The sequence below is a fragment of the Miscanthus floridulus genome, chromosome 11 (assembly GCF_019320115.1).
Source record: "Miscanthus floridulus cultivar M001 chromosome 11, ASM1932011v1, whole genome shotgun sequence".
NCBI classification, from domain to species: domain Eukaryota; kingdom Viridiplantae; phylum Streptophyta; class Magnoliopsida; order Poales; family Poaceae; genus Miscanthus; species Miscanthus floridulus.
Window position 1 is genome coordinate 90,691,030 of NC_089590.1, and position 24,766 is coordinate 90,715,795.

Consider the following 24,766-nt stretch of genomic DNA (forward strand, 5'->3'; position numbering starts at 1 on the left):
GTGAGCTCAGGCGGTACCAAGCTTGGTACCAACGTGCGACACATTGCAGGCTAAGGGTACAGTGGATAGAAGATGACTACGCCGACATCGAGTCCTCCGACAATGAAGACACGACGTACGACCAATCTACTCGTGTAGGAAGGCAGGTGGAGGCAGGACCAATCTTGGACAGAGTGATAAGTTAATTGCCTTATTTTTCTACATTAAGTTGCATACCATTACATTATGCGTTAGAGGTATTTATTTTAGTTAGTGCCACCTTCGAGCCGTAGCATCCTTATAATACGTTAGATTGTTGTATAAAAGAAAACAAAACATGTTGCTATCTGTTCAGAAGTATTATTATTGAGAACTTTGTTGCGGGGCAATATCCTCAAATGCTCTATTGAAGACATTGAGCGCTTTCATCCGAGAGTCAGGGACGACGACACGCGTAGCTTCCTAGACGTAAGATTCAAAATATTCTTTCAAACATATTATTAATATGTTAGATTCTTTCAGTTAACATAATTTTGTACAATAGAGGCTGTCACATCGCTACGCCATGCGGCTGCTTGCTGTGGTTGTAGGACAGACACGACGCAAGATGTGTACGTTCCTTCCATAGGTAGAGGAGGCTTAGGTTCCTCTAGCCAAGCAGCTACACGGGACGAGGATGAGGATGAGGACGACGACGACGACGATGACGATGTGGACCAGAGGCATGAGGAGCTTGGCCCCTCTTACCTCTAGGACGGTCCCTCGACTCAGCCTACATAGCCTCCAGGCACTAGGCGACGCTATCCACCTGATCCTTACACTCCAGGTACCAGCGCTCTCGGTCATAAGGGTAAGGGTAAGACTAGGAGGCAGTGAGGGTTTGTGGTAGATGTTAGTATGTACTATTATGGATTTTATAGTCACTTTTCTGTAACTATTTGGGACTGTATAGACATTATGGACTATTTGAACTATGCAGGACATGTTATGTTGATTGTGATGTTCGTTGTGGTTGCAATATGCTCTTTGGACGATTAAATATTTGAATTATATAATGACGTCTCTGTTTGTAACTGTGGATGCTTCTTAAACAAGAAAAACTCTTGCGAATTTTTCCGTGAATGTCGAGAGTTCTGACGTATCGTATAGACTGTCGGAAGTTCCGACGTACGTCGGGACTTCCGACGTGTGAAGACAACCGGCCCGCAAAAACCTAGGTGTCGGGACTCTCGACTTGGGTCGGGACTTCTGACTGTCGGGAGTTCCGACTCACATCGGGACTTTCGGCAGCCACAGTCACTGCGCAGGCTAAGTGACTGGGCGTTAGGACTTCTGGCATGAGTTGTGACTTTCGACGGTCGGGAGTTCTAGCTTACGTCGGGACTTCCGACACCAACAGTCACTGAAAAATATTCTACGTGCTCGTGGAGTGCTAGAGTGTCTCTCTTTTGATTTTATTTTTATGCTTGAGCACTCTATCTTCCTCAGACCAACTTCAAAAACAAAAATAAAACCTTTAGAGAGCGCTTTGAGTTCGTCCGCCTTTACATCTTCAAAAATTGAGGGATACCATTTCATCTTTATCAACTCTTTGAATCTTTCATGGGACTAATAGCTGCGACATATCTCATTAAGATCACATTAGTCCGTAATTTGGATGCCATCAATACACCAAAACCCACATAGGGGGCAAATGCACTTTCAAATCCTCAGTCTAAAACATATTGAGTAAGCAACTCATCATCCGAGTACCAGTCCTCTATCACAACTTTATTGTTGTGGCTAGGCTCACCTGCATTGCTCTGACCTGCGTGTCGCCTATAGTAAGCGGCCTCCGCTTCATCTGTGGCCTTAGTGAAGAATGTGTCATCATCCTCCTCCGCCTATAAGCCCACCTCTGCTAGAGCAATGAGCTCGCTTAGTCTGCCAGTGTCGTCCTCAGCCTCCTCCGCCTACAAGCCCACCACTGCTAGAGCGATGAGCTCACTCAGTCTGCCAGTGTCATCCTCAGCCTCCTCCGCCTGTAAGCCCTCCTCTGCTAGAGTGATGAGCTCGCTCAGTCTACCAGTGTTGTCCTCTACCTCCTCCGCCTGCAAGTCTGCCTCAGCAAGAGCGATGAGATCACTCAACCTATCAGTGTCGTCCTCATCCTCGTCCTCATCATCAGACAACACAATCGGTGATTGAACGGTGCGCCCAGCTCGTGTTCTGTGCACATCTAACTTTTTTCCTCATACCTTGCACGAGCCACCTCTGTGGCACGGTCCTCATTGCATCCAATCCCTTCATGTATAAAATGCAATCAGCTAGTAACGTGATTATATTACATTTAAAATCAGGCAACAAAAAAGGTTTTCAAGCACGCACTGGCACATAATGCAACAACATGCTCGTTCAAGACTTGCATCTGTACTCTTGTCTTCTCCCTTGCCTCCTTCCTTGCCCTCTCCTCCTCTAACGCCCTCCGTCTCTCCAATCCCCATTTGTCATGCCCAACATCGACCGGGTTACGAATACCGCGCTGTCTAGCAAACTCACGCATCTTGTTTTTGTGATGTTTAACGAATAGGTTGACGTAGTCGGGTCCATATCCCCTTTTCCGTGCAATTACTTGCCTCCCCTTTAGTTCATCTAAGAACTTAGCTTGACCCTCATAACATTCCTCCCTGCATTTCCTAGTGCTCTGTTCAAATAGAAAATTATATCATATATGTCTTAGCAAAAGAAACAAAATACGATTTCATGTTTACCACAAAAATAATCAATCTCATCATAGTCAACCATATGGCCGCAATAATGGCCTATTCCAAGCTCCGAAGAGACAAGACCGTAGTTGGATTCAACACCACATTCGCACTTGACTTGAGGTGCTTTGTAAGTTAACCTTTCATTCTTCTTTTCCATTGCCTTTGGTGGCTCCGGCCATTCATTCTAAGGACCATAGAGCCACTCTCTAAAATGACACTTTGCAAATCCATAATGCTACAAGAGAATACATTAGTACACGTACACATATAGAGATAAATATTTAAATAGATACACTTTTCACTTACTTCGTGTTTGTTCGGACACACAAACTCCAACATATTCTTAGGGTTTATCACAGCTTGATCTCCGCATTCGCACAGAGGAGGTTCCTCGAGTCGTCTAACTGCGGCTAGGTGCTTCTCCTTAGCCGTCATTGGCGAGGGTTAGGGGGGTGGAACCCACCGCTTGAAGTGCTCACGTGGATGTCTCCATCTACACTAATCGTCAAAAAAGAGGTACTTAGGGTCAAACTTGTTTGCACCATCGATCCACTGAAAAGAAAAGGCACCTCTCATGGTTCTACACAACAAGATTCCAATAAAATTTTAGTAGCCTACTTACACAAATGAAGAAAAAAATAGTGGAAACAATTACTTACATTAAAACGACTGCATGTGTAGAAGCAACACACCGCTGTGTCTGGATGTCTCGATTGACACACGTGGACCGGAAAAACCACTGTCACAGTTAGGGACAGGGAGGTCAGGAGGGACGGGGGCATCTTTGTTAGACGCGTCGGGGTATAATTCTCGAGGACGACCTCATTTTCGTCAAAACTCCTCCCGATACATTTTTTGCATCTAACAAAACGGTTGTAATTTAACAAAAATCAAAACATCATAAATTAATGTCAAAGAGAACCATAACTACAATACAACCAATTTCGTTCTAAGAACCGAAAGCAATTAACATTAAACCATAAACCTATGGTTGTATAATACAAATATTAAAAATTACATGAAACCCTAAGTCATGATGATTCTTAGGTTGAAAAATCCGACTAATATATACTGAATCGATGCGAAAAAAAACTAGAAGAGGAGCGATGATACCTTGCTCTCGAAGATCTACGGATCATCAAATCAAAGTTTTCAAGGTCCAATATACCGATTCGTGGGGTAGGGCGAAGTGGGGAGAGAAAAAAACCGAGAGGAAGGAGAAAGAAGACTCGGGCAGGAAGGTTGGGGCCGGGGTTAAAATACCACCTCGACGCCATTGATAATGGCGCCAAGCTCGACGCCAAGATCTAAGGCGCCGAGCTCGGCGCCGGGATCTACGGCGCCAAGCTTGGCGCCAGGATCTATGGCGCCGAGCTGCCTGTCAAGTCACCGCCATGTCTGTGTCGAGCCCAAGACATCGACGCCAGCAACGATGACGCCGAGCAGTGTAAGCTCGGCGCCAGCAATGATAATGTCGAGTTAAAGGTCCAGATTTTGAAATCTTATCTCAAGAACGTATTTGTCAAAAAAAATTCAAAAAAAAAGGCTAAAAAATAAAAAATTCGGACGAGACTGACCGGTAAGCCAAAGCAGCAGATAAGCATGCATGCCCTGTTTTATACACTACTGCTGATGGCGAGAGGATGCTTGCCTTTCAGTCAGTGCTCGCTCGCCTACTACTCTCACCTTCTTTACGTTTCCGCTAGGGAATGGCAGATCGGCGCAGCAGCAGCCATAGTAGATAGCTCCACCTGCCAGCAGTTTTTCTTTTGAAAAAACAAACCTTTTTTCAGGCAAGTTCCGGCGAGTTTTCAGCGAGCGTCTGTCAGAATATGTTGGTTCGTTGACCTGTTAACTACATGGGTTAATGAGAAAGTGAGTTTGTTCTCGGCATGCGTGGATGCTTTCAACCCGGCCAAATCGCAGTGGACGCATGCTGGGAGGAGGAATAATCCATGCATATGCTTTCCCCCTGTGGCTTGCCTTGTGTTGTGACCATTTGATTATCTTCCAACAAGACATAGTAATGAGCTTGCAGGAAAGGAAACCAACACTCAGCCTGTTCGGTTGGCTGGTTCGTATCGTTGCTGGTTCGTGAAGAAGTATTGCTGGTTCGTGAAGAAGTATTGCTGGCTCGTGAAGAAGTATTGCTGGCTGATTTGTGTGAGAGAAAAATACTATTCCGACTGAAAATTTACGATCGTTTACGACAAGCCACAGGCTGGCTATTATACTAATATACTCTTACAGATTAGATTATTCCTTTATCATCATCTCCAATCCTGATTCCTGACCCACTGAAAAGACAATCAATAGCCAGCACCAACAACAATTATAGAGATAAATCCAAATCCTCCTCCCAGCTCTCTCTGAAGAACTGGTCAAAGGTAACAATTACGCATGCACAGCACAGAGCGGCAGTGGATAACACCAGCGCTACTACTATTTTGGATAATGGGAGAGGAATCCTTTCGTCTGAACTTGCCGAAGAAAAAAAGGAAAGAATCCATTCAGTGATGTGCGATGACTGATGAGGTGAACTTCACCAGCTGGGGGAAAAAAAGCTGGCACCGCATTTAGGCGAGGTTCTTTACGTAATTTAGCCCAAAGTGGCAAGGGGAAAGGTAAAGTGCATGGAATCCGACGCATTCTTCCAAGTTCCACCAGCCAGCCCCGGGGTGGAGGAGGAGCACGAGCCCCGTCAGAAAAGCAGCGAAGCACGCGCGGATCGACAGCACAGGCAGGCAGGCATCCGCATCAACGGGAACGGGAGGAGGGCCTCGGCCTCGAGACGTTTACCCGAAAACTGCGTGAAAACAGCCTCTCACGAAATGCTCATGAGCGGTGGCTGACGAGCAGCGTCTTTCCGTGCAGTGCAGTTGAACGCATCGAGCTCACGCACAGTCAGACAGTCTCGTCAAACTGCATGGTGTCAGTGATTCTAATCTTAGGCTGAGAAGCAGGTAATCTAGGTTAACGACGACAGTGATAGATCAGTCTCGTGCAGCAGTAAACCTCACTGTCCAATGACCACTGCTGTTGGTTTTGGATTGGCTTTCAGGGCGTCAGTTTTCTTGTGGTTGTACGTGACGAGATGGATGGCAATTGGCAATGGCATGGTGGAAACGAAATGGCACAGCCTGACAGGCCATGAAATGCAACTCCACCATCCACACCGTACCCTCGCTCAAGACACACGGATCGGCGTGTTTGACTTGCTGCTAATCTATCTCATTATCTTCCTGATGGTGGCGGCGGGAGGGGCCCACGAAGTGTGTGCTCGCGTCGCGTGTTGTGTCTGCAGCAGGCTGCGTAAGCGTAAGGTGCTGTGTGCTGACGCATGAGGGCCAAACAGCAGCGGCAGCATGCTCTGCTTGGTCACCAGCACACAGAATTTTCAATCCATTATCACCTTTATCAGACGACACTGGATTTTAGTACGAATTCCAGGGAAAGTTTACAGATATCCCATATAAACTCTTGTGTGAATTTTTACTATAAAGGGAGCGTGTGAAATGTTCCCACGTCGCTGGTGGGACACGAAAGAAACTGAAAATGCAGCGAGAATGGAGATGATGGGTATGTGGTGGATTCAGATTGCTTCCATGGTTTTCATGCACACATCAGGGAAGAGACAACAATTACTGTTTTCATTCTCATGCGTTATCAATGCCTTTTCTTTTTGACCTTGTTTTGCTTGAACAAGGCAAGATATTGTGGTGGCACTTGATGCGCGTCCTCATTTTAAGCATCGCCACCAGAATATAAGCGCCTGTCAACCAACCATGGTCCATGGCCCTGGGGCAAAATAGGACGCCAAACCCACACAGCACAGGCACAGCTTGATTGGTTGCCAGGTAATGACCTTTAGCAGGTGACAAGTTGATGCATAATAAATGGTAGGAGTAGTAGCTTGATCTGAAACAACTCGCTTTCATATTTTTCTCATGAGCTGACAAATGTGCAGCAACTGCACACAATCCAACTAACATATCTCATGACACGGATTACACCCAGAGATATTCAATGCAAAGGATGCTACTAGGCAAGAAAAAGATATTCAATGCAATGGAAGGGGATGAGCTTGAGCATGACTGCGTGAGCAATTGAGCATAGCCATCCATCCTGATGTGGTGCTGTGCAGAGTGGAGTGCATGCAGAGAGAGGCCTTGCTGTCGTAGTGTTGTGTTGCTGCTGCAAGGCTCCAAAAGGGTCAGGGGCAAGGGAGGTCATGTGAAAGACAACACAATACAGACCTCTAATCTTAATCTTTGGCCCTTCTTAAAGGGGCTACTCCTGCTAATTCTAATGGGGGGCGTTTAAAGGTTTTTAGTGGGGGAGGAAAGGGGTCCTTGCAAAGACCCAGAGGAGAGAGAGTGTGGGGGGAAGAGGGAGAAATAAATAAACCCGAATTCAGCCAAACCTCTCTCTCTCTCCCACCTCCCTTACATCCATCCTCTCATCACCACCCCACCCTCTCCTCCTCCTCCCTGTCTTTCTCCCTCTCCCTCTCCCTCTTGACAAATTTTCCTCCACCCATTCCCTTCCTCCTCTTCTTCTCCACCCACTCCACCGATCCCCTTCTTTCTCTCTGAATTCTCTCTCGGCTTGCCCACCGTTCCATCTGTCTGCTGCCTCTCTCTTGCTGTCTTTTGCAATCAATCGGTTCTTGTTTCCTCCGTCTGCTGGGCTGATTCTCTGTCTCTTCCTCTCTGTGGAGAAGATCGAGAAACCGGAGAGAGGAAAGAAGAGGACTCAGAACGAGCCTGTTCTTTTGCCTAGATTGCGGTTCTTGCGAGTTGTTCAGAAACTCTGTGCCACTTTCTGGTACGGTTTGTTGCATCTCTCTGTTAAACTGTTCCTTTTTTTTTTGTATATTTCTAGTCTTATCTCTTGATTTTGCATGGCGAAACAATCCCTTTCTCTTGTTTCAGTCCATGATTCCTTCGCAGATATGTGTTTTTTCTCGCTGATTCCTGCATGTTTCAATCCACAGTAGTTGTCCAAGGTGCGGCCTGGATATGGTTCTCGTTAAACAGTCAACAATTCTTGTTTTTTCAGAAGCAAAATTCTCAACTTCCATGTTTGAACAAAAAAAAAATCGTTTGCTCGCGATACAGAGATAGATGGATGTATTGGGCGTTCTTGGTTCAGTGAAAAATCTCTATCTGCTCCCATATTTCAGTTTCGTGATCGCAGAGGGAATCGATCCTTCTCTTTGAAACCGTGGATGGCTGCCTCCACCTTTTCCCTTTATTTTTCCTTCTTTTACTGCGTCCTTTTGCAAACCGATAGGGAAGGGAAATAAATGCAAAAGAAAAAGATTGTATATTTTGAGCGAGCGTCCACAGAAGCAATGGGCCCCATCCTGCATGCGGTCCATCTGTTTAGGTCGCATGCATTGTACATTCACCGTGCTTTGCTTTCACCCATTAAAATGCATGCATCACCACAGCTTTTTGCTCGCAACAGCAAACCCAAACCATCAAGTTTGGTGCACGCGTACGCCACACCAAATGCGGCTCATGCCAAGATTGCTACAGTCAGATTAGTTGCCTATACCCTGATTAGTTGCTGTCTACTACAGTAATGTGTGAGACCAAAACAGGTGCAGCTACTTCCATAGAGTAACAACCGAAAGTAGAAGTACAATATTTTGGAGTGCAGACAATAGTTTCTTGTATGTAAAGTTGACATATTTTGGTGGCAAATATTGAAGGAATAGCCTAGATAAACCGTAGCCTCGTTTTGTATCGCTTTCATTTCAGCCTGTTTTCTTGTGTTCCAATAAAGTTGGAGCACAATTCTGTTGCCCAAATGTTTGATGTGTTACTTCCAATTGACAGGTCCTTTAAACTACTGGAAAGAGGAACCATCAGAGATGCTAAGCCAACAGACCAATTGATATCTCGTTGCCCTAGTTTGGATCATCACAATGCAAGGGCAGAGGAATTCTATGGAGCATTTTGCTGATGTTTTTGGATTCGACATTGCATCTAGTTCAGGCAACCCTGTGATGGATCAGCAGTCATATTGGAATAATGTTCTTGGATCAGTAGAATCACAGAATCTTCAAGGTTATCAGATGAATCACAGTGATGCCGCCATGGCATATGGAAATGAGGCACAGCAAGATGGTACATTTCTTGGTTTCTGGGAATCAGGCGAAGCAAGTTCAAGTGGCAGCGCACTAAACTATGGCAGCTCCAACAATGTCAAAACAGAGCATCTTAACATTGGCGGTGGACTGAGGATTGGTGAAAGGCGAATGGTAGCTGATAATGGCATTTCTCTGGATGTGGATATCAACCTTAACGCCAACGTTAACGATCTATGTGGTCAAAGTTCAAATGTTAACTGTACCTCTCAAGGTCCTGAGCAGTATGGTGGCAGTGATCGTAATGGTATAAATTCTCAGCCAACTGACCTGAGATTACACCCATACAGGACATTCCTGCTAGGTGCAGAGCAAGCAGACTCTTTTACTTTGAATCCTAGTGAAAACCCTTTGGATGATTTTTCATTAATGCAAGAAAGCATTGATCAAAGACCAGGTAGTTCCCTGGATGGTCGCCGGCTAGCGTGCAAGAGAAAAAATATTGAAGGAGCCAATGGCCAGAGTTCAGCAGGTGCTAGCACAAGTTTTTCCCACAGGAACGATAATGCTTTCCATAACATTGCTTCTTCAACTTTCAATCCTGCACCGATCAGAAATTCGTCCTCTCCCAATTGCTTGCCAGTTCCAAGTTCTATTGAGGATCAACTCCCGCGATATGGAACTAATGCAGGGATCTCATCTGGTACCTATGACCTTAATGGAGGGGTCAACAATGCTGGGAATTCGCAGAGAAGTTTCCGGGCAAGAACTACCACGTCTCAACAGATTGCTCCCTGTAGTGTATGGCCTTCTTCAAATGCTATAAGACTTTCTAATTCATGGAATCACCAGCCACCTCATTTTCAAAGTGCATTTGATGATCCCCAGGAGGTTATTCCTGTGGTCAGCAGCCTCAACTTGCAATACCAGCATCCAGTGAATGTTCCTGGTGTGCCACAGGCTGCAAACCGTTTCACTGGCCATGGAGCTTCATCATCGAGAGCTGGCAGTTTGGAGAACAGAATTCTTGGTAGTGAAGATGTTCCTAGGAGGAATGTGGTGCCTACCAACTACTCTGATTTAGTTCCCCCATCTGCTGTAGACCTGAGACGTTTGGTGCCAGAACCATCTAATTGGAGCTCTGATGTCCGAGGCACTGCAATATCAGGAAGTATTCCTCCTGTATCAAGAGCTAATAACAGTTCAACAGTCAATCCACCAGCAGGATTCAATCATCAAAACCTCACCAGACGCCATCCTCGAAACTTGTCAGAGGTAATTTTTTCTCCATTTTTCGCATTTTCTTTCTCCATTTTTTGCATTTTGGTTTTCAGTTTGATTGCTCATCTTGTCAGACGGCATACTTGAAATTTGATTGATCATCTTCTCGATTTGATCTTTTATTTTCTTATAGGAGATTGGTCGTCTATCTGGAGCACTCGGCGGCCATCAACCCCCACGCCTAAGGTCAGGGTTTCTGTTGGAGCGCCAGGGCGATGGTGTTTGGGGTGTTCCTTTATCAACAAGGGGTAGGGAAGGAAGAAGGTTAATGGAGGTACGTTGATCAGTTTCTGTTCGTTCACCTGAAGAACAAAAGACAAAAATGGTTTTGTAGCATCCACTTGGAAACATAAAAGTGCATCATTATCAGGCGTTTTTGCGTGGCAGCAAAGATTACACTAGATCAACCTCGACTTTATAAATTTCTGCTTGTAAAGCCCCCCTTGTTTTCAGCTTTGCTTGTCATCTTTGTGTTTATCTATCTAAGCAAGCCACCCTATCTATTTCCAGACAAAATTGGTTGAAGCTGCTCTACTCAAAATCTAAATGCTTTATTTCATTTTGTTTGTGCACTTCATGATCCCTAATTTGATCTAGCATGCTTCTTCATACCCCTGCAACTCTTGAAATACTGAAACATTTTTTTTATCATTTATTTCCAGATATTATCACACTGCCAGTTGATGCACATTTTAGTTTGCTTTTCTTAGACATTTTGACTAGTATAGTTATAGAGAAGGGGGAAAAGTTCATTTTTTACATTCACAATAAACTTTAACCTTAATGATCTACTTCACCTTATGTTTTTATGCCAAATACTGTGATATGTTATCCCTTTTCTTCCATAGCCTTGCTTGTTCTTGCATGCATTAACTACTGTGACAATCATGTAAAGGTGCATGGTTCATTGTCTGATGGCAATCCATAGAGTTCTAACTTCTTTACATGTCAACAGATCCGGAATGCACTTGAAATGATTCATAGAGGGGAGAATGTAAGGCTCGAGGTCAGTACCAGCAATATCCATCTGAGTTTCTTAACTCTATTTGCTACCATTATTTCGGTATTCCACCAAAATAACTGTTGATGGTCACTAAACACCCATGACCATCAACATAACAATAACAAGAAGGAAAATTGTTCTTTGTGGATTTTTATTTTATGCTGGACGTGGTTAACTTATGAGTTATTACCTGCTGGGCTGCTGGTTAGTAGGTCAGTAGCAGCAATATCCATGCTGGACGAGTTAAGTTTGCCAGCCTGTGCTACCCTGTAAAGGGCGTACCCAGTGCAGAGAGCTCCCGCTCTGTGCGGGGTCTGGGGAAGGGTGTCAGTGGCAAGCCTTACCCTCACCTGTGCAATGCGAGGAGACCGCGACTCGAATCCGGGACCTTCCGGTCACCGGTAAGACTCTACCGCTTGCACCAGGCCCGCCTGTGCTACCCTGTAATTTAAGAAAATAGCGTAGTAAAAAAAATACCTGACTATAATCATACCATAACTACAGCGGACAACTAAGGACTGATATCAACTACCCCGTAACTTTAAGCATATAAGGGAAACATTACAAGTGAAAATGAATTACCTCCTCTGATCTACTGTAGTCCAAAACCACTACACATTTATTAAGTGGCAGAAGGTTTTATTCTTAATTTGCTTAAAATAAACAAGTCAAGATGTAGCGATCTGAAATGTCATGAGAGTTGTCCTAAGATAGGACGTTCTTGGATGCCATGAGGAATTGAGGATACAGCATGAACAAGTAATCAAACTGAATGAATTCAAAAGTTATTTTGGATGCCCTTAAGTTTTTGCCTGTTAGTTATTGAGGAATTTCCTTCTTACTTCAAACATATTCTTGAACAGTCTATCTTCTATGGCGGCGTTGACATTCATGACAGACACAGGGACATGCGCCTTGACATTGACAATATGTCCTATGAGGTTTGTTTTCCTTAGTGAAGCGCTACCTTCATCTTTGCCAATCTATAATCTAATCCAAGATGGTTGCCCTACTTTCAGGAGCTATTAGCACTTGAGGAAAGAATAGGAAATGTTAGCACTGGCCTCAGCGAGGAAGATGTGATAAAGTTGCTGAAACAAAGGAAATTTTCATCTTGGAGACTAAAAGCATCTTTGGACCCTGAACCGTGTTGTATCTGCCAGGTATTTCATATACTCCCGAGCTTCTCGGAACTCATGCCTTGTTCTGTTGGCCATAGTTATTCCAGTCAGATACACCAATCACATTGAATGATTGAAGTACATGCTTTTTGTTGTCGCAAAATATGTTGATTGAGCATTCAGTTGGGTCACTTAAGAGTTAAGACATCACGTGTATAAAGAAATGCAGCATTTAACTAAATTAGTGCACAAAGATCAGAAGGGCGAGTTAAGTCTAAAGTTGCTAAGGCGTTTTATTTGAGGACAGGAGGGACTTGGAGCCCCTACTGTATTTCAATTAAATGAAAAAAGACAGACGAAACAAGGTAGCAAGGTACAGCTTACAAGTTCAGAAAACAAATAAGTAAAGTTGCTAAGCTTGTCTACATATACCATCTAGGTCTCCAAAATAGAATCCTCTTCTGGTAGGTCTGTGGATTTCTATTAATTAACGGGAACTTGTGGAATTAAGAATCTCTGTCTTATCCCTTGAGAGTTGAGATTGCCATGCTCTTGATCTTGATTTCTAGAGGCTCAGGAAAGAATTACAGTCTGACTCTAGCATGACTTCCATTGGACCACCCAAAAGCAGTGTTTTCCTAAACGCTAAACGGTAAACAGTCGGTCACCTACCGTTTAGCCATTATTCAGGCAAAACGTCCCATTGAACGGGCTAAACGGCCAATTAAACGGGGTAAACGGGTGATTAAACGGAAATGGCACACCACCGTGTAGCGTTTACACGGTGTTTAAACGGGCTAAATGACCGTTTAGGCGAACAGTGCCCAAAAGACTACTAGGTGATAGCATAGAAGATTAGGTATAATGCGTGGGATTATTTGCATTGAACCTCTCAAGCGAAATACTTACTGCGATTTGGAGGGCAAAATGCATCTCTGGATACATATGTCAGTATGAGATTACAATATCCTAACTGCCAAATATACTCAACGCTAGGTTCTAGGTCTGACTTGTATTCAGACCCAGCTGTTAACTTTTTTTAAAGGGGGACTAATCAACATTAACATCAACTCTGGCAACAAAACTTGTTGCAGAAAACTGTCTATTTATCAGGATTTCCAGCATTGTTGTAAATCAGTATCTGTTATCTGGTGTGAATTTGTTTGCTTTCGCCTGTAAACATGCTCCCTGCGTCACCTAGCGTTGTTGTAAAGCAATGAAATACTATTACTTAGTAGTTGAACCAGGCTAATACAGTATATACTTACGTTCTTTCTCCCTATCCAGGAGGAGTATGTTGATGGAGACGATCTTGGGAGGCTGGACTGCGGGCACGACTTCCATGCTGGCTGCATCAAGCAATGGCTGGTGGCGAAGAACGTGTGCCCCATCTGCAAAAACACCGCATTGAAGACCTGAAACCGAACAAAGGCTCGTCAGAGACACCCATGTTCTATGTTCTTCATTCGATCGATCGCAAAATCATTTACCGATTCATATTACTATGCTTTTTTGGTTGGGAAAATTTTGCCATTCACCTGCAATTGGGAAAGGAAAAAAAGAGAGAGGATGCGGTCCCTGTAAACTGCTGCTGCAGTAAATAATCCCTGGAATATGTCTCCCTGCATTTAACCAAATATTTATGGCTGTTATAATGGATGTCGTATCGTAGGATTAAAACCTGAAAGAGAGCTTGTTGCCACCATCTGCCATAATTCTGCTTGATCTGGATTTCACGTGCTGCCGTGCTGGTGCGGTGCGGACGCTCACAACGCCTGTTTTTTCCAGGAAGCATGCTGCCCTGCGTTCAGATTCATCTTGTTTGAGAACTCAACGAAACCAGGCACGGCGTTGGCGGCCGCGTGGGTGGGTTTGGATGGATCCCATGCGTTCGTTGCACTTGCATCTGTTCCTTGTCGGCGTCAGGCGCCGGCCGTGCCGCGAGAAACCGGCACGCAACTCCTCGGCCGGCGGCGGGGCGCCGTCGCTGTCCACCCATGAATCCACCCAGGCGAGTCTTCGGTCTTCTCGTCCGGTGGCTGGCTGACAAGCTTTGCGTGAGGGCTTCCCTCGTGGCCACACGCTGGCGGTGCAATCGACGAACACCGTGTCAACCAACGGGCACGGCTCGATCTGATGGGTACCCGCCGCACCCGACGCCGGACAACTGGCAGGGGAGCAGCCAGTGATGGCTCGTTTCAGAGTCGAGTCGCTGTACATTCAGCGGCAGGGTACCGTCTCCGTTCGTATCGTATCGTCTCCCTGCGTGCAATGTGTGTCTGCCTTTAGAGCTGCAAGAATCTGAATCTTCTAGAATTTTCTGAAGATTGATGCCTTGTATTCAGAGCTCTGAAAACTTAGTTCGGTTCCTGAAAAACAAAAATCTAAGGGTTTGATTGGTAGGACTCCACGCAGCTTCAAATTAAAAAACAGTTTCGCTCCTAATTTTTTCAGCCAGCCCCAGCTCCGCGAACTCCAGATCCACGAAAAGAGTGGATCTAGCTCCTAGATCCACCAAATCCATACCTCTGAAAACTCATGGATGTGTGGATTTGATTAGAGTTACCTACCATGCCTAAAATTAGTGGAAAATGAAGGGTTCGTTCTTTTTTTTTCTCGCGTTTCTTTCACCAATCCCCGCGCTTCTTCTTCTCTCGCAGGTGCGACAGGGACGCCACGGCCACCTGGCCGGCGCGCGTCCCGCAGGGAGCCCTACCCGCCGAACCGCCGCCCCGGAGGCGAGGCATGGCCGCGACCACCATGGCCGCGCGGGATGCCCCGCCATGGCCGGTGTGCGATGCGTAGCCGTGGCCGCACCTCCGGCCTGCAGTCGGTGCCCCTCCGGCCGGCGGCCCCTCCCCAGCGCCCCTCCCGCGCGGCGGCCCGTCCCCAGCGCTCCTCCTCAGCCTGTCCCGACCGCGCACGGCCCCGCCCAGTGCCGCACAGGAATGCCTGCCATGACCGTATCGAGAGAGAGAGAGGAAGAATATGCATTTTTTATTTTGGTCCCTGATTAGGTTTCAATAATTAAATATAAGTCCATCAAAGAGTTGGAGCTCTACGGGAGATCAGCTGCTCTTACGGTGGAGCACTTGCTATCGAGCTGTGTTTTCAGAGTTGAGCCTTGGCAAAATGCCCTAGAGCTTATCAATCGATGGGATAGTTAAATGGGCTCGGTCTATTTTACACAGGGCTTTGGCTCCTCCTGAGAACCCAAACAGGCCCAGTTCTGTCGGCAACCGTCCGATGGAAATCCGACGGCAGAGAGATCCGTCGCAACACGACGGCGGATTTTGTGTGCGGCTGACGGGATGAGGTGGCTGCTGCTGGGTGCCGAGGCCGTTTGGACGCAACGCGGAAACCCGTTGGTTGACACGGTGGCGTGCTGGTCTCCTGGATGCCGTGTTGGGTGTGATTGGGGTTGGGTGAGGGCTGCTAAACTGGCCGAAAAGGGCTGCGATGCCCACAAACGGCAGCTGCAGGTCGCCTTCCGGCATGCATTACCCTTTTCACTCGGCGCAAGTGCAGGAAAAGCTAGACTGGTCGTCCGGATGGTGGAGCTCTGTCTGTCTGGACAGCTATATGAGGGGTGGAAAAATAATATCCGATGGAGGAACGAATCATACCGACGTTCTGAATTTAGAATCATCAACTCGAACCGAAATTCCTGTATACTTTAATCTCCTCTTTTTATATATCTCTCTCGAAAGAGGCAGAATTTTTGCGGTCCAGGATGCATGGTTGCACTTGCACGGGCTAGGAGCAGAGAGGCCGGGGCCTACGTGATGAGGGTACACGACCTAAGAAGTTGCAGGTCACTGTAGCTCCCCGACACTATCTATGAGAAGTAGCAGAGCCGTGGGGGGCACACGCAGGCAGGTCCGTCTCTGAATGAAACCCGCCTCGCTGTCGTCCCTGCCGCTCCGGACCATATTCGCATTACTGCCGCCATGTGCCGATGCATGCATCGCGCGCGCTAGCCTCCCCGCCTTCTTCGCCGTCCAGGCCCCTGGAAATCACGCACGCACGACAGTTGGCCACCGGCGGGCGGGGGCAGTGCAGAACCTCCTATCCACATCCATCCTCTGATGCACGGCGAGATGCTCCCAGGCCCCAGAGCATGGGCTGCCTAAAAACCATGGGGCGGGATGGGGTTCCTTTGAATACCGCCGCCTGCAGCCTGCTCGTGCTCGGTGGCGGCGGCTGGCGGCGTCGTTGAGCTGCCAGAGCTACACAGAAAGCTGGTGGTACTACTTGTCATGCGCACAGCGCGACTGCGATCACGCATGATGACGTGCGCCTGCCTTCGATCCGTTGCCTTTGCCATCACTTCCCTTTCCGATGTGGTGGCCTAACACCCACCCAACCCAAGCCGGAACCCCACGCGACGACGCATCACGCAACCGATCGATCGCCCCATGCAACGCAACGCGACGCGAGCATCACCGGCAGGCACTGCTCACCCGCCCTGATGCTGATCCTCGGCGACTACTATCCGATCGCCGCTTCGTCATCACGGTTAGTTAGCGATTGTTGGCCATGATGGGTTGGCAGGCTGATCCACCCATGATTGCATCCATGCAGTAATCCTCAGCTAGCTGGCTGCCGGCCGGCGCACGAAGCCACGAGGTGACGAGGAAGCGCGCGGGCCGGCTGACCTAACGCGGATTTGCGCACCAGCCGACAGCTAACTGCGTTGGTAAGCAAAGGCGCGGGGCGGACGACGGACGCGGGAGCGATGCGCCGATGCCGATGAGAACGAACGAACGAAACAACTGGATCATGTCAAGCGGGCGGCGGGGGGATTAGTTTATGATGGCGGCGGCAGCGCGCGCGGCAGTAAAGAAAAGCTAAACGCTGTCAAGCAAGGGGGCAGGCGGATTCCATTTGAATAATCATAGTAGTGGAGTGCTAATCGCTGCTGCTTATCTACTCGGAAACAAGCAAAAGAGATAGATACAGAGGGAGAGAGACGAGGATGATGACTTGTTTTTCTTATCAATCACTGTTACAGCTGTCCTTTTTGACATTTGGAAAGACCGCCACTTGTGGCCGCCGCCTCCGTCTCCGCCTGCCCGCCCGCCCGCCCACCCCCGCCCCAGCTGCGTGCTCTCCCCCTCGTGCTTATCCACAACGTATCGAGAACCCTCGCCGCCCGCCCGCCGACCATCCAGTCCAGTCACCGAGGACGACGGAGACGAAGATGGACGGGTTGGCAGGCGGCCGGGTCAGCTGGATCGTCGTACGTACGTGGACATGGGGACGTGCTGGGCGTCGTCGCGGGAATGGGAACAACCGATAACGGACGTCGTCGTCGTTGAGCCTTGCGGTGTCGCTCGCTCGCTTGTCACTCGGCGTCGGAGCTCTCGGGGCTCGGCGCCCGGTTTAGATCCGGGTTCTTCACGCGCCCGCTCCACGCCGGCCGCTGCGGCGGCTGCGGCTTCTGCTCCTGCTCCTCCTCCGCGTGCGCGTGGACACGCAGCTGCGGCAGGTGGTGGTGGTGGTGGTGCCTCTGGCGCTCGCGGTGGTGCGGCGGCGGGACCATCATGCCGGTCTGGAGCGCGTCCACGCGGGACCCCACCTCGATAGCCTTCTTCCGGATGGACGCCGCGGACAGCGTGCCTGCGCCGCCGCCGTCGGCGGGGTCGGGCTCCCCATCCCCGCCACCACCCTCCGACAGCGCCAGCGAGGGGATCTCGTCGGGGAAGTTGAGCCGCGCCGACCGGCCGCGCAGGTAGAACACGGCCGTGTCGTAGGCGCGCGCCGCCGCCACGGCCGTGGCGTAGGACCCCAGCCAGATGCGCGTGCGCTTGTGCGGCTCCCGGATCTCCGCCACCCACTTGCCCCACTTGCGCATGCGCACGCCGCGGTACTGCCGCCGCGGCTGCATCTGCTGGTGGTGGTGCTGGTGCGCCGGCCCCAGCTGCGGCGCCGCCGCTCCCGCCGCCTGCTCCGCCTCCATCTTCACCGCGGCGGCAGCGGCGGCCGCCAGAGGAGCCATGGCTGCGGCTGCTGCTGCTGCTGCCGCGGCCGCCGCCGACGCCGCCGACTCCTCGCTGGAAGACCGGTACTCGCCCTGCATGAGCAACAGCCTTTGCTGGCTGCCGCTGCCGCTTCTCTCTCTCTCTCTCGCTCTCGCCTGCGGCCCTGCTGAGGGCTGCTGAGGGAGGGTTGTGCAGGCAGGCAGGTGCAGCAGCAGCAGTGGTATCGGCAGCTGCTTTTGGCGTTGGCGAGGCTTCCTTCCCTCCCTCTGGCTATCTATTTGCAGTCTGTAGGGCATACAGTAAACGATCGTATTGTGAATTATAAATTAAAATAATATTTTTTTTCTTATATCAAATCAGCCAAATCAGTTAGTAGTAAATAATCCACGATCTAGCTCAGCCAGCCAAACAGACCGTTGGTGGGCGAGTATTTGTATTGGGATTTTGTGGGTGGTGGGGTACTGTCGCCGTCTCAAAAAAATCAATACCTAAAATCGTACCGGTTAAACTTTTTGTAATTAACTTTATAGAAAAGAGTAATAATATATACGACATAAAATGAGTATCTTATAAAAATATAATTTATGATAGATCTAATAATACTTATTTGATATCATAGATCTTAACGTTTTTTTAAAAAATTATGTTAAAATTTAAAAAAATTGACTTAAGATGATTTCAGAAATCTATTTATTGAGAAACAGAGGACGAGAATAAGATTAGAGCTTGGTTGGGATAATCATAAAATAGCGCGGGGGAAGGGAAGAAGGCGTCGACGGCAGCACTGTACTGTGCTGTTTGGAAGGGATCGAGCCCTCACCGGCACACAAATTGTTAGGTCCACCGGCTAAGTTGCATCCGGACGTCGGACAGCTCCATGCCATGCGATGCTTGCTATCTATCCGGACCGGAATGGGCGACACCTGACCTGGGCAAACAATTTTATGTTGTACTATATATTAATACTAGGTGCACTTATTAGGGAAATATACTTGTCAATATATCATAGGCTACTGTTGTGCAGCCAGTATCAAAATCATGGCTTCAAACTATGCTCTCGCTTATTCGCCAATGTTCGCTTAAATTTATCAACCCAGCTTATCAGTCATGATATAATATTTTTCTCAAACGAACAAATCAGTATCAGCCACACAAAATAGCACCAAAATGTAGAAGAGCTGTGCACGGAAGCATCACATGGACATGCAAAAGCTTACGTGCTGGGCACACGCTTTAATTGCGTCATTTATTGGAGTATGCAAACAACGACAATTTATATAGACAAAAAAGTCAAGATAATGTGAAGAATTATTTCCCGTGGATATGAGCATCTTGTTGTTGTCACAATCCACCCGCTCTTTGTTCATCACCAACCCTCGTGCACACCTATCGCCTCATCTTAACGCTGCCGACCTCGCTCAGACTTTCAGGCCGTTCGATTGTTGGTTTCAGTCAGTGCTTATCAGTCAGCCAACAGTGTTTTTCTCACACAATAAATCAGTATTAGCTGGGCTTATCAGTCTAGACCAACCCAGGAACAGGCCGTTTGACACCGCGGGCCTACCACCAGTAAAACTCGATTCAACTGCGCGTGCTTGCCACCTAGTTTAACACTAGCTCTCAAGACAAAATGCGTGCCGGATTGGCCTACGTGCGTTTGGCTGTTGGAAGAAGGAATGTCGTCTGCTGGGCGATATTTCGATGATCGATCTCGATCGGCTGAGAGGAGAGGCTATCCGGACTCCGGAGCCGTCACTTCACACACCATACAGATTAAAACCTGATCGATGATGTATGGTTTCGCGGTTTGAAACTTTGGTTTGAAGCTATGCAGTCCGCAGCCAATACTTTATGCGTGCGCTCCTAATCGCAACATGAGACTCTCCCGATAATTGCTTTCTTTTTAGGTGGGCAAATGGGGCGCCAGCGGGCAGCCGCCGTCCGCCGACCCGCGCGCCGCTCGCGTGCATAATTGCTGCGGGAATAGCTGGCCCGGCTTTCCTGCCGCGACCGCGAATCCAAACCCAAATCATGCAAATCTACAGCCCGTTGGTTTGACCGTGACTTATTGTAAATGATCGTAAATTTTCAATCAAAACTATATTTTTCTCTCACATAAACCAACCAGCAATACTTTTTTATAAACCAGAAACGATATGAACCGATCACCGAACAAGCCGCTAATAAGCGGGCGGGGCGAGCTGGACTGGACCGCTGGGGACGTACCAGACCGGACCTGCTCTCGAGACGTCAAGGCATCGTGGCCCCCGCGCGGGGCTTCGAGCCTGTCCAGCCAGCCATCCGGCCGGCCGCCCGGGCAGCTGCTGCGAACGCTGGTGTAGCCTGCTAGGCGCCGGTAGCGTAGCTCAACCTCGATCGCGCGAGCTAGCTTGGGTAGCAGCAGGAGGTAGCTATTAGTGCGGTGCATGCATGCATCCGGCCCGGCCGGATGATCCACCTCACCGGTCAGAGGCTGAGGGCAGTGGCAATAGGATCTCCATTCCAAAGTGTATATGCGACTCCTGTGTTCAGGTCGAGGAAAAAGCCAGCGGGTACCATGCGTGAAAGGGGCTTTCCGTTGCGGGTTTGCCGTGGCGGACGCCAGCAGCACGCGCGGAAATAGACACCTCGCGCCTCTGCTCACAGCCTTCTTTCTTTCTTTCTTGGTCATATATATATGCGGAATCTAGTATATAGTTAGGAGCCCTGGTCTTGCCGGTGATACTCTGCCCTTAAGCAATCTGTGCGGATCCTGGCTTTACGACAGGATAAAGACCGACGTGTCTGGACTAGCTATGCTGATGGTCCTACATGTAAGAGGGCCTAGTTTAAATACATGAAAAAAATCTGATACAATATTTTACTATTCTTATTCCTGTATTGCAAATTCTAGCGTTTCAAACACCCATGTGTGTTATTTCATTCCTCTTAAATTGCTATGTTTTATTTCATTCCTCTGTTTTTTTTCTTTGTTCCAAATAGACCCTAATTCTTAGCCAAGTCCTTGTTAGTTTGTTAGCCAGGTACAATTAGATAACAAGGACTAATAGTTCTTCAATGCTAGGCATATATTCACTTTTTATCTTATGTTCTAAACATTGATGGGCTAATAGTTAGATAGGGAATTTTTAGATAGCTAATTCTTATCCCCGGCAATCCTTGGACTTGTCTCAACGGGAACGCCAGGCAAACAAATCTCAGGAGAGAATCTTGTGTCTCCCTTCCCATTAGCTCTTTACAAGTATTATCTTTCGCTAGTTTAGTTACTTGTTCTAGCATAAGTTTTTTGCTTCCTAGTTGTTTTAGTTTTTCAGGTTGTTTGAGCATGCTTACTAGAATTGTGTAGGAGCTCTCTTGTTAGGGCGCGTTTGGCCGGGCTCCCGCCGGCTCTGGCTTCCACACTGTAGCGCAACTATAGCGCGCAGGAGCTGGAGCCGGAGGAGCAAAAAAAACGAGCTTCTCTGGCTCCGGCGCGGTCAGTGAGAGAGGAAAGGAGGAGGGAGAAAAACGGCTCTGGTGAACAGTGTCGCTACAGGAAATGAACATGGGAGGAGTCAGAGGAGCCGAAGCCTCTCGGAGCCCGGCCAAACGGGCTCTTAGTCACCCTAGTTGTCGCTTCACTTATCTTGTGCTAGGGTGATAGTGTTGTAGTAGTAGGGGTGAAGTCATTATTTAGTCGTTAATTCGATTCCCCATTTATTTCGGCTAGAAATCACAATTGGCTTTTGAAATGACTATTGACCCACCCCCCCCCATCCACACACCCCTAGTCGGCCTTGGCCTCCTAGATAAAACACCAGCGAGGGATTATGCATGGTACACCGCAACCAACGCATTGACGGGGCTACAAGCGCCCACCTTGTACCAAGTTGGGCCCACTATAAGGAAATGCCACCTAGCCAAAATGCAAAACCAACAATTGTCTTAGCATGTTAGAGCCTGAACCAACACCGTTTCTAAGATGCATAAACAATTTCTTCGAGTTTCCTTCTCTTTCTTCATTTACTTTCATGCAACATCAACATTTTTGCCCACGTGTCAAGCTAGTTAATGCTATAGAAATGAAGTACTATTTCGTGTTGGGATTGCCGATATGCATATGAAACATGTTCTATTTGTTTATGTTAGGACTACCCTTATACATGTAAAATATGTTTTGATGCTCCATTTTATAGAATGTCTTAGGCTTTGATTAGGTTGCGTTGTAAGTGGAAACATAAGGTGTCACGTGATTAAACGAATAAATAAAATGAGTTATGTAGTTAGGCACATATTATAGTCCATTCGTTACATAGTATATGGGATTCTGAATTTGCCCAAAGTCATATTTATTAAATTGGACAAATTCTATCTAGAAGAATGCTAAGCTTTGTGATATCAGATGAGCATAATTAAATTCACTATAAATATACTCCCTCTGTCCAGAAGTGATATACATATTTGACCATAAGAAAAGTTGAACAAAATAGATTTTGACATGTAAGCTCTTATAGTATGTACGTAATTGCTAAAGAATCAATACCATCTTAGAGCTACTTTGAACACAAATCTATTGATGCAAGTTTCATGCCCTATATTTGCATATAACCTAACTAATTGTTGGTCAAACTTGTAAAATTTGACTTTTCTTTAGTAAAATTTTCCTACCATTTCTAGATGGAGGGAGTATTTACATACTTTACTTTTTTTTATTTATGTGATAGATGTTAGCAAACTCAAAATTTGTTATATTTTGATACATAGGTAGTAATATATAAGAAACATGCAAGTATATATACATCCGCGTAAGTTCATAATGTCCTTGTTATACGTTCCTACACTTTCATATTGATCAAACCAAAATCTTTAGCCATAAGGACATTTAACATTAGCATGCTTATTTCTTAATGACGATGTACTCTCTTTTTTTCTTAGATGGCAGGTAAGGTGCTATTGGAATCAATTCGAGAGCATTAAATGTTGGTTTGTGCCTTGTGGATTGCTAAGCCAAAGGTGCGTGGGTGGGGAGCTAGGTTTTGGTACTGACATGATATAAGCAATTGGGTTGTAAAAACTGACCTGTTTGGATCAACTGGAGCTTAAAAAAACTACAACCTATCATATATGGTTGTTTCAAACAGCGCCTAACGGTTAATAAGAGGCACGTTATCCTATAACATATGCATCTTGTACCCTATGATTCGCTCTTTTTTATAGCTTAAATACACGAGATTATGCCCAATTTCAATAAATAGAGTAGAAGAAACAGGCACCTAGGGGTGAAAAGAGTTTAGAAAAGATCCAGCAACACAAAAGAAACTCTTTTTTGCAGCCTTGCACCTGCGAGCACTGAAGTCCAGCTTCGTCTTTGATATTCCCAATCATGGATAGCGTTGATAGCTCCTTGCGTTGAGGCATCCTTTGATCTCGCTCCTTCCAAAGTTCCCATGTTATAAGCAAGATGAGTGAGTGCAACCATTTATTCGGAACATCCTCTGTCTGTGCCATACTCAACCACCACTCGTGTGTTATCCTGGTTGGACTCCAATTAGCTGGATGGAGCTATCGGTAAGAATTCCAAGAAGCCGTTGCTGCCTAGAATTTTTTGGGGTGAATCAACAGTGGCCCATTCTGTCAGTTGGTCTCGTTGTTGCACCGGCATAGCAGCAATGCGTATTGTTCGGCCATCCTCACGTTGATAGTCTGTCTGTTGTCCAACACCTATTTTGGACGATCACGCAAAGAACTTGTATTTAGGTGACCCGACACTTTCGTAATGATGGTTTTCTACCTCTTTTGTTACAGTGCCAAGAAATTGTGCTCTTATAAGATAAGGAGGTAGAGTAGCCCCCTCGATTTGTTTTCCACATGATGTCATCATCTCGGTTTGGGTCGACTTTAGACCATATACTCCATAAAATACGAGTTGTTGCAGTAGATTCGCCTTGTGTGGAGAGTAAGAGGTGGTTTGGTTTGTAGGCCATCAATTGCCATGTCTAAGCTGTGGCGAAGTGTGGCGATGGAGACAAATTCGAGCGCCACACTTTTGCGACAGGAAATGAGTGAGGTGGTGCTATGGCTATCTAACATGCATAACCAGCCAAACGCTGGCCTCGTAAATGGTGGCTGGACACAAAGTGTGGCGAGGCGGATGGTGGCGGGAATCAAACAACCCCTCATGCCCTGATACCATTTATTATTTTTTAAAGCTGTCTTTTTTGGTCGTTCTTGTCTATGTATACTACGTACGCTTAACTATAAATCAGTCTTTTGATGTAATCCTCAATTCTAAATTATAAGCCATTCTAACTTCTTGGAAAGTCTAAGCATCTTAAGTTTGGCTAAAATTATGATGAGAATTACAAATGATTATGACATCAAATAGGTATATTATGAAAATATAATTAATGAAGAATCTAATAATATTTGTTTGGTATCATAAATGTTATTATTTTATTATATAAATTTAGTCAAACTTGAGATGCTTTGATGCTATAAGGAAGTTGGAATGACTTATAATTGCAAGTACTTTTTTGTTTATTGTGGACAGAGATCTACGTGTTGGCGTAGAAGGA

The 24,766-nt window shown here is 46.9% G+C and overlaps 2 protein-coding genes across 3 annotated transcripts; one reads left to right on the plus strand and one right to left on the minus strand.

Moving 5' to 3' along the window:
- Positions 1-7,087: 7,087 nt before the first annotated feature.
- LOC136492584 (probable E3 ubiquitin-protein ligase HIP1) lies at positions 7,088-13,883 on the plus strand. Of its 2 annotated transcripts, XM_066488556.1 has the most exons (8): positions 7,088-7,553; positions 8,573-10,098; positions 10,238-10,378; positions 11,060-11,110; positions 11,320-11,508; positions 11,971-12,048; positions 12,127-12,270; positions 13,516-13,883. In XM_066488556.1, exons 2-8 carry the CDS (start codon positions 8,662-8,664, stop codon positions 13,645-13,647), a joined length of 2,172 nt encoding a protein of 723 aa, XP_066344653.1. In that variant the 5' UTR covers positions 7,088-7,553; positions 8,573-8,661; the 3' UTR covers positions 13,648-13,883. The 2 variants fall into 2 exon arrangements, with proteins under 2 accessions (XP_066344653.1, XP_066344654.1); XM_066488557.1 differs by lacking the exon at positions 11,320-11,508 and having other exon boundaries at positions 7,092-7,553.
- A 3,224-nt stretch (positions 13,884-17,107) lies between these two features.
- Positions 17,108-18,481, minus strand: LOC136493859 (ethylene-responsive transcription factor RAP2-1-like). The gene has a single exon (XM_066489990.1). The coding sequence runs from the start codon at positions 18,308-18,310 to the stop codon at positions 17,576-17,578; it is 735 nt and encodes a 244-aa protein (XP_066346087.1). The 5' UTR covers positions 18,311-18,481; the 3' UTR covers positions 17,108-17,575.
- Between the last annotated feature and the right edge of the window lie 6,285 nt (positions 18,482-24,766).

Coding starts and splice junctions, on each gene's coding strand:
- LOC136492584 (XM_066488556.1), top strand. CDS start 8,662: ATGCAAGGGCAGAGGAATTCTATGGAGCATTTTGCTGATGTTTTTGGA. Junction 11,111..11,319: donor GGGAGAATGTAAGGCTCGAG/GTCAGTACCAGC, acceptor GCTGGTTAGTAG/GTCAGTAGCAGCAATATCCA. Junction 12,271..13,515: donor AACCGTGTTGTATCTGCCAG/GTATTTCATATA, acceptor CTCCCTATCCAG/GAGGAGTATGTTGATGGAGA.
- LOC136493859 (XM_066489990.1), bottom strand. CDS start 18,310: ATGCAGGGCGAGTACCGGTCTTCCAGCGAGGAGTCGGCGGCGTCGGCG.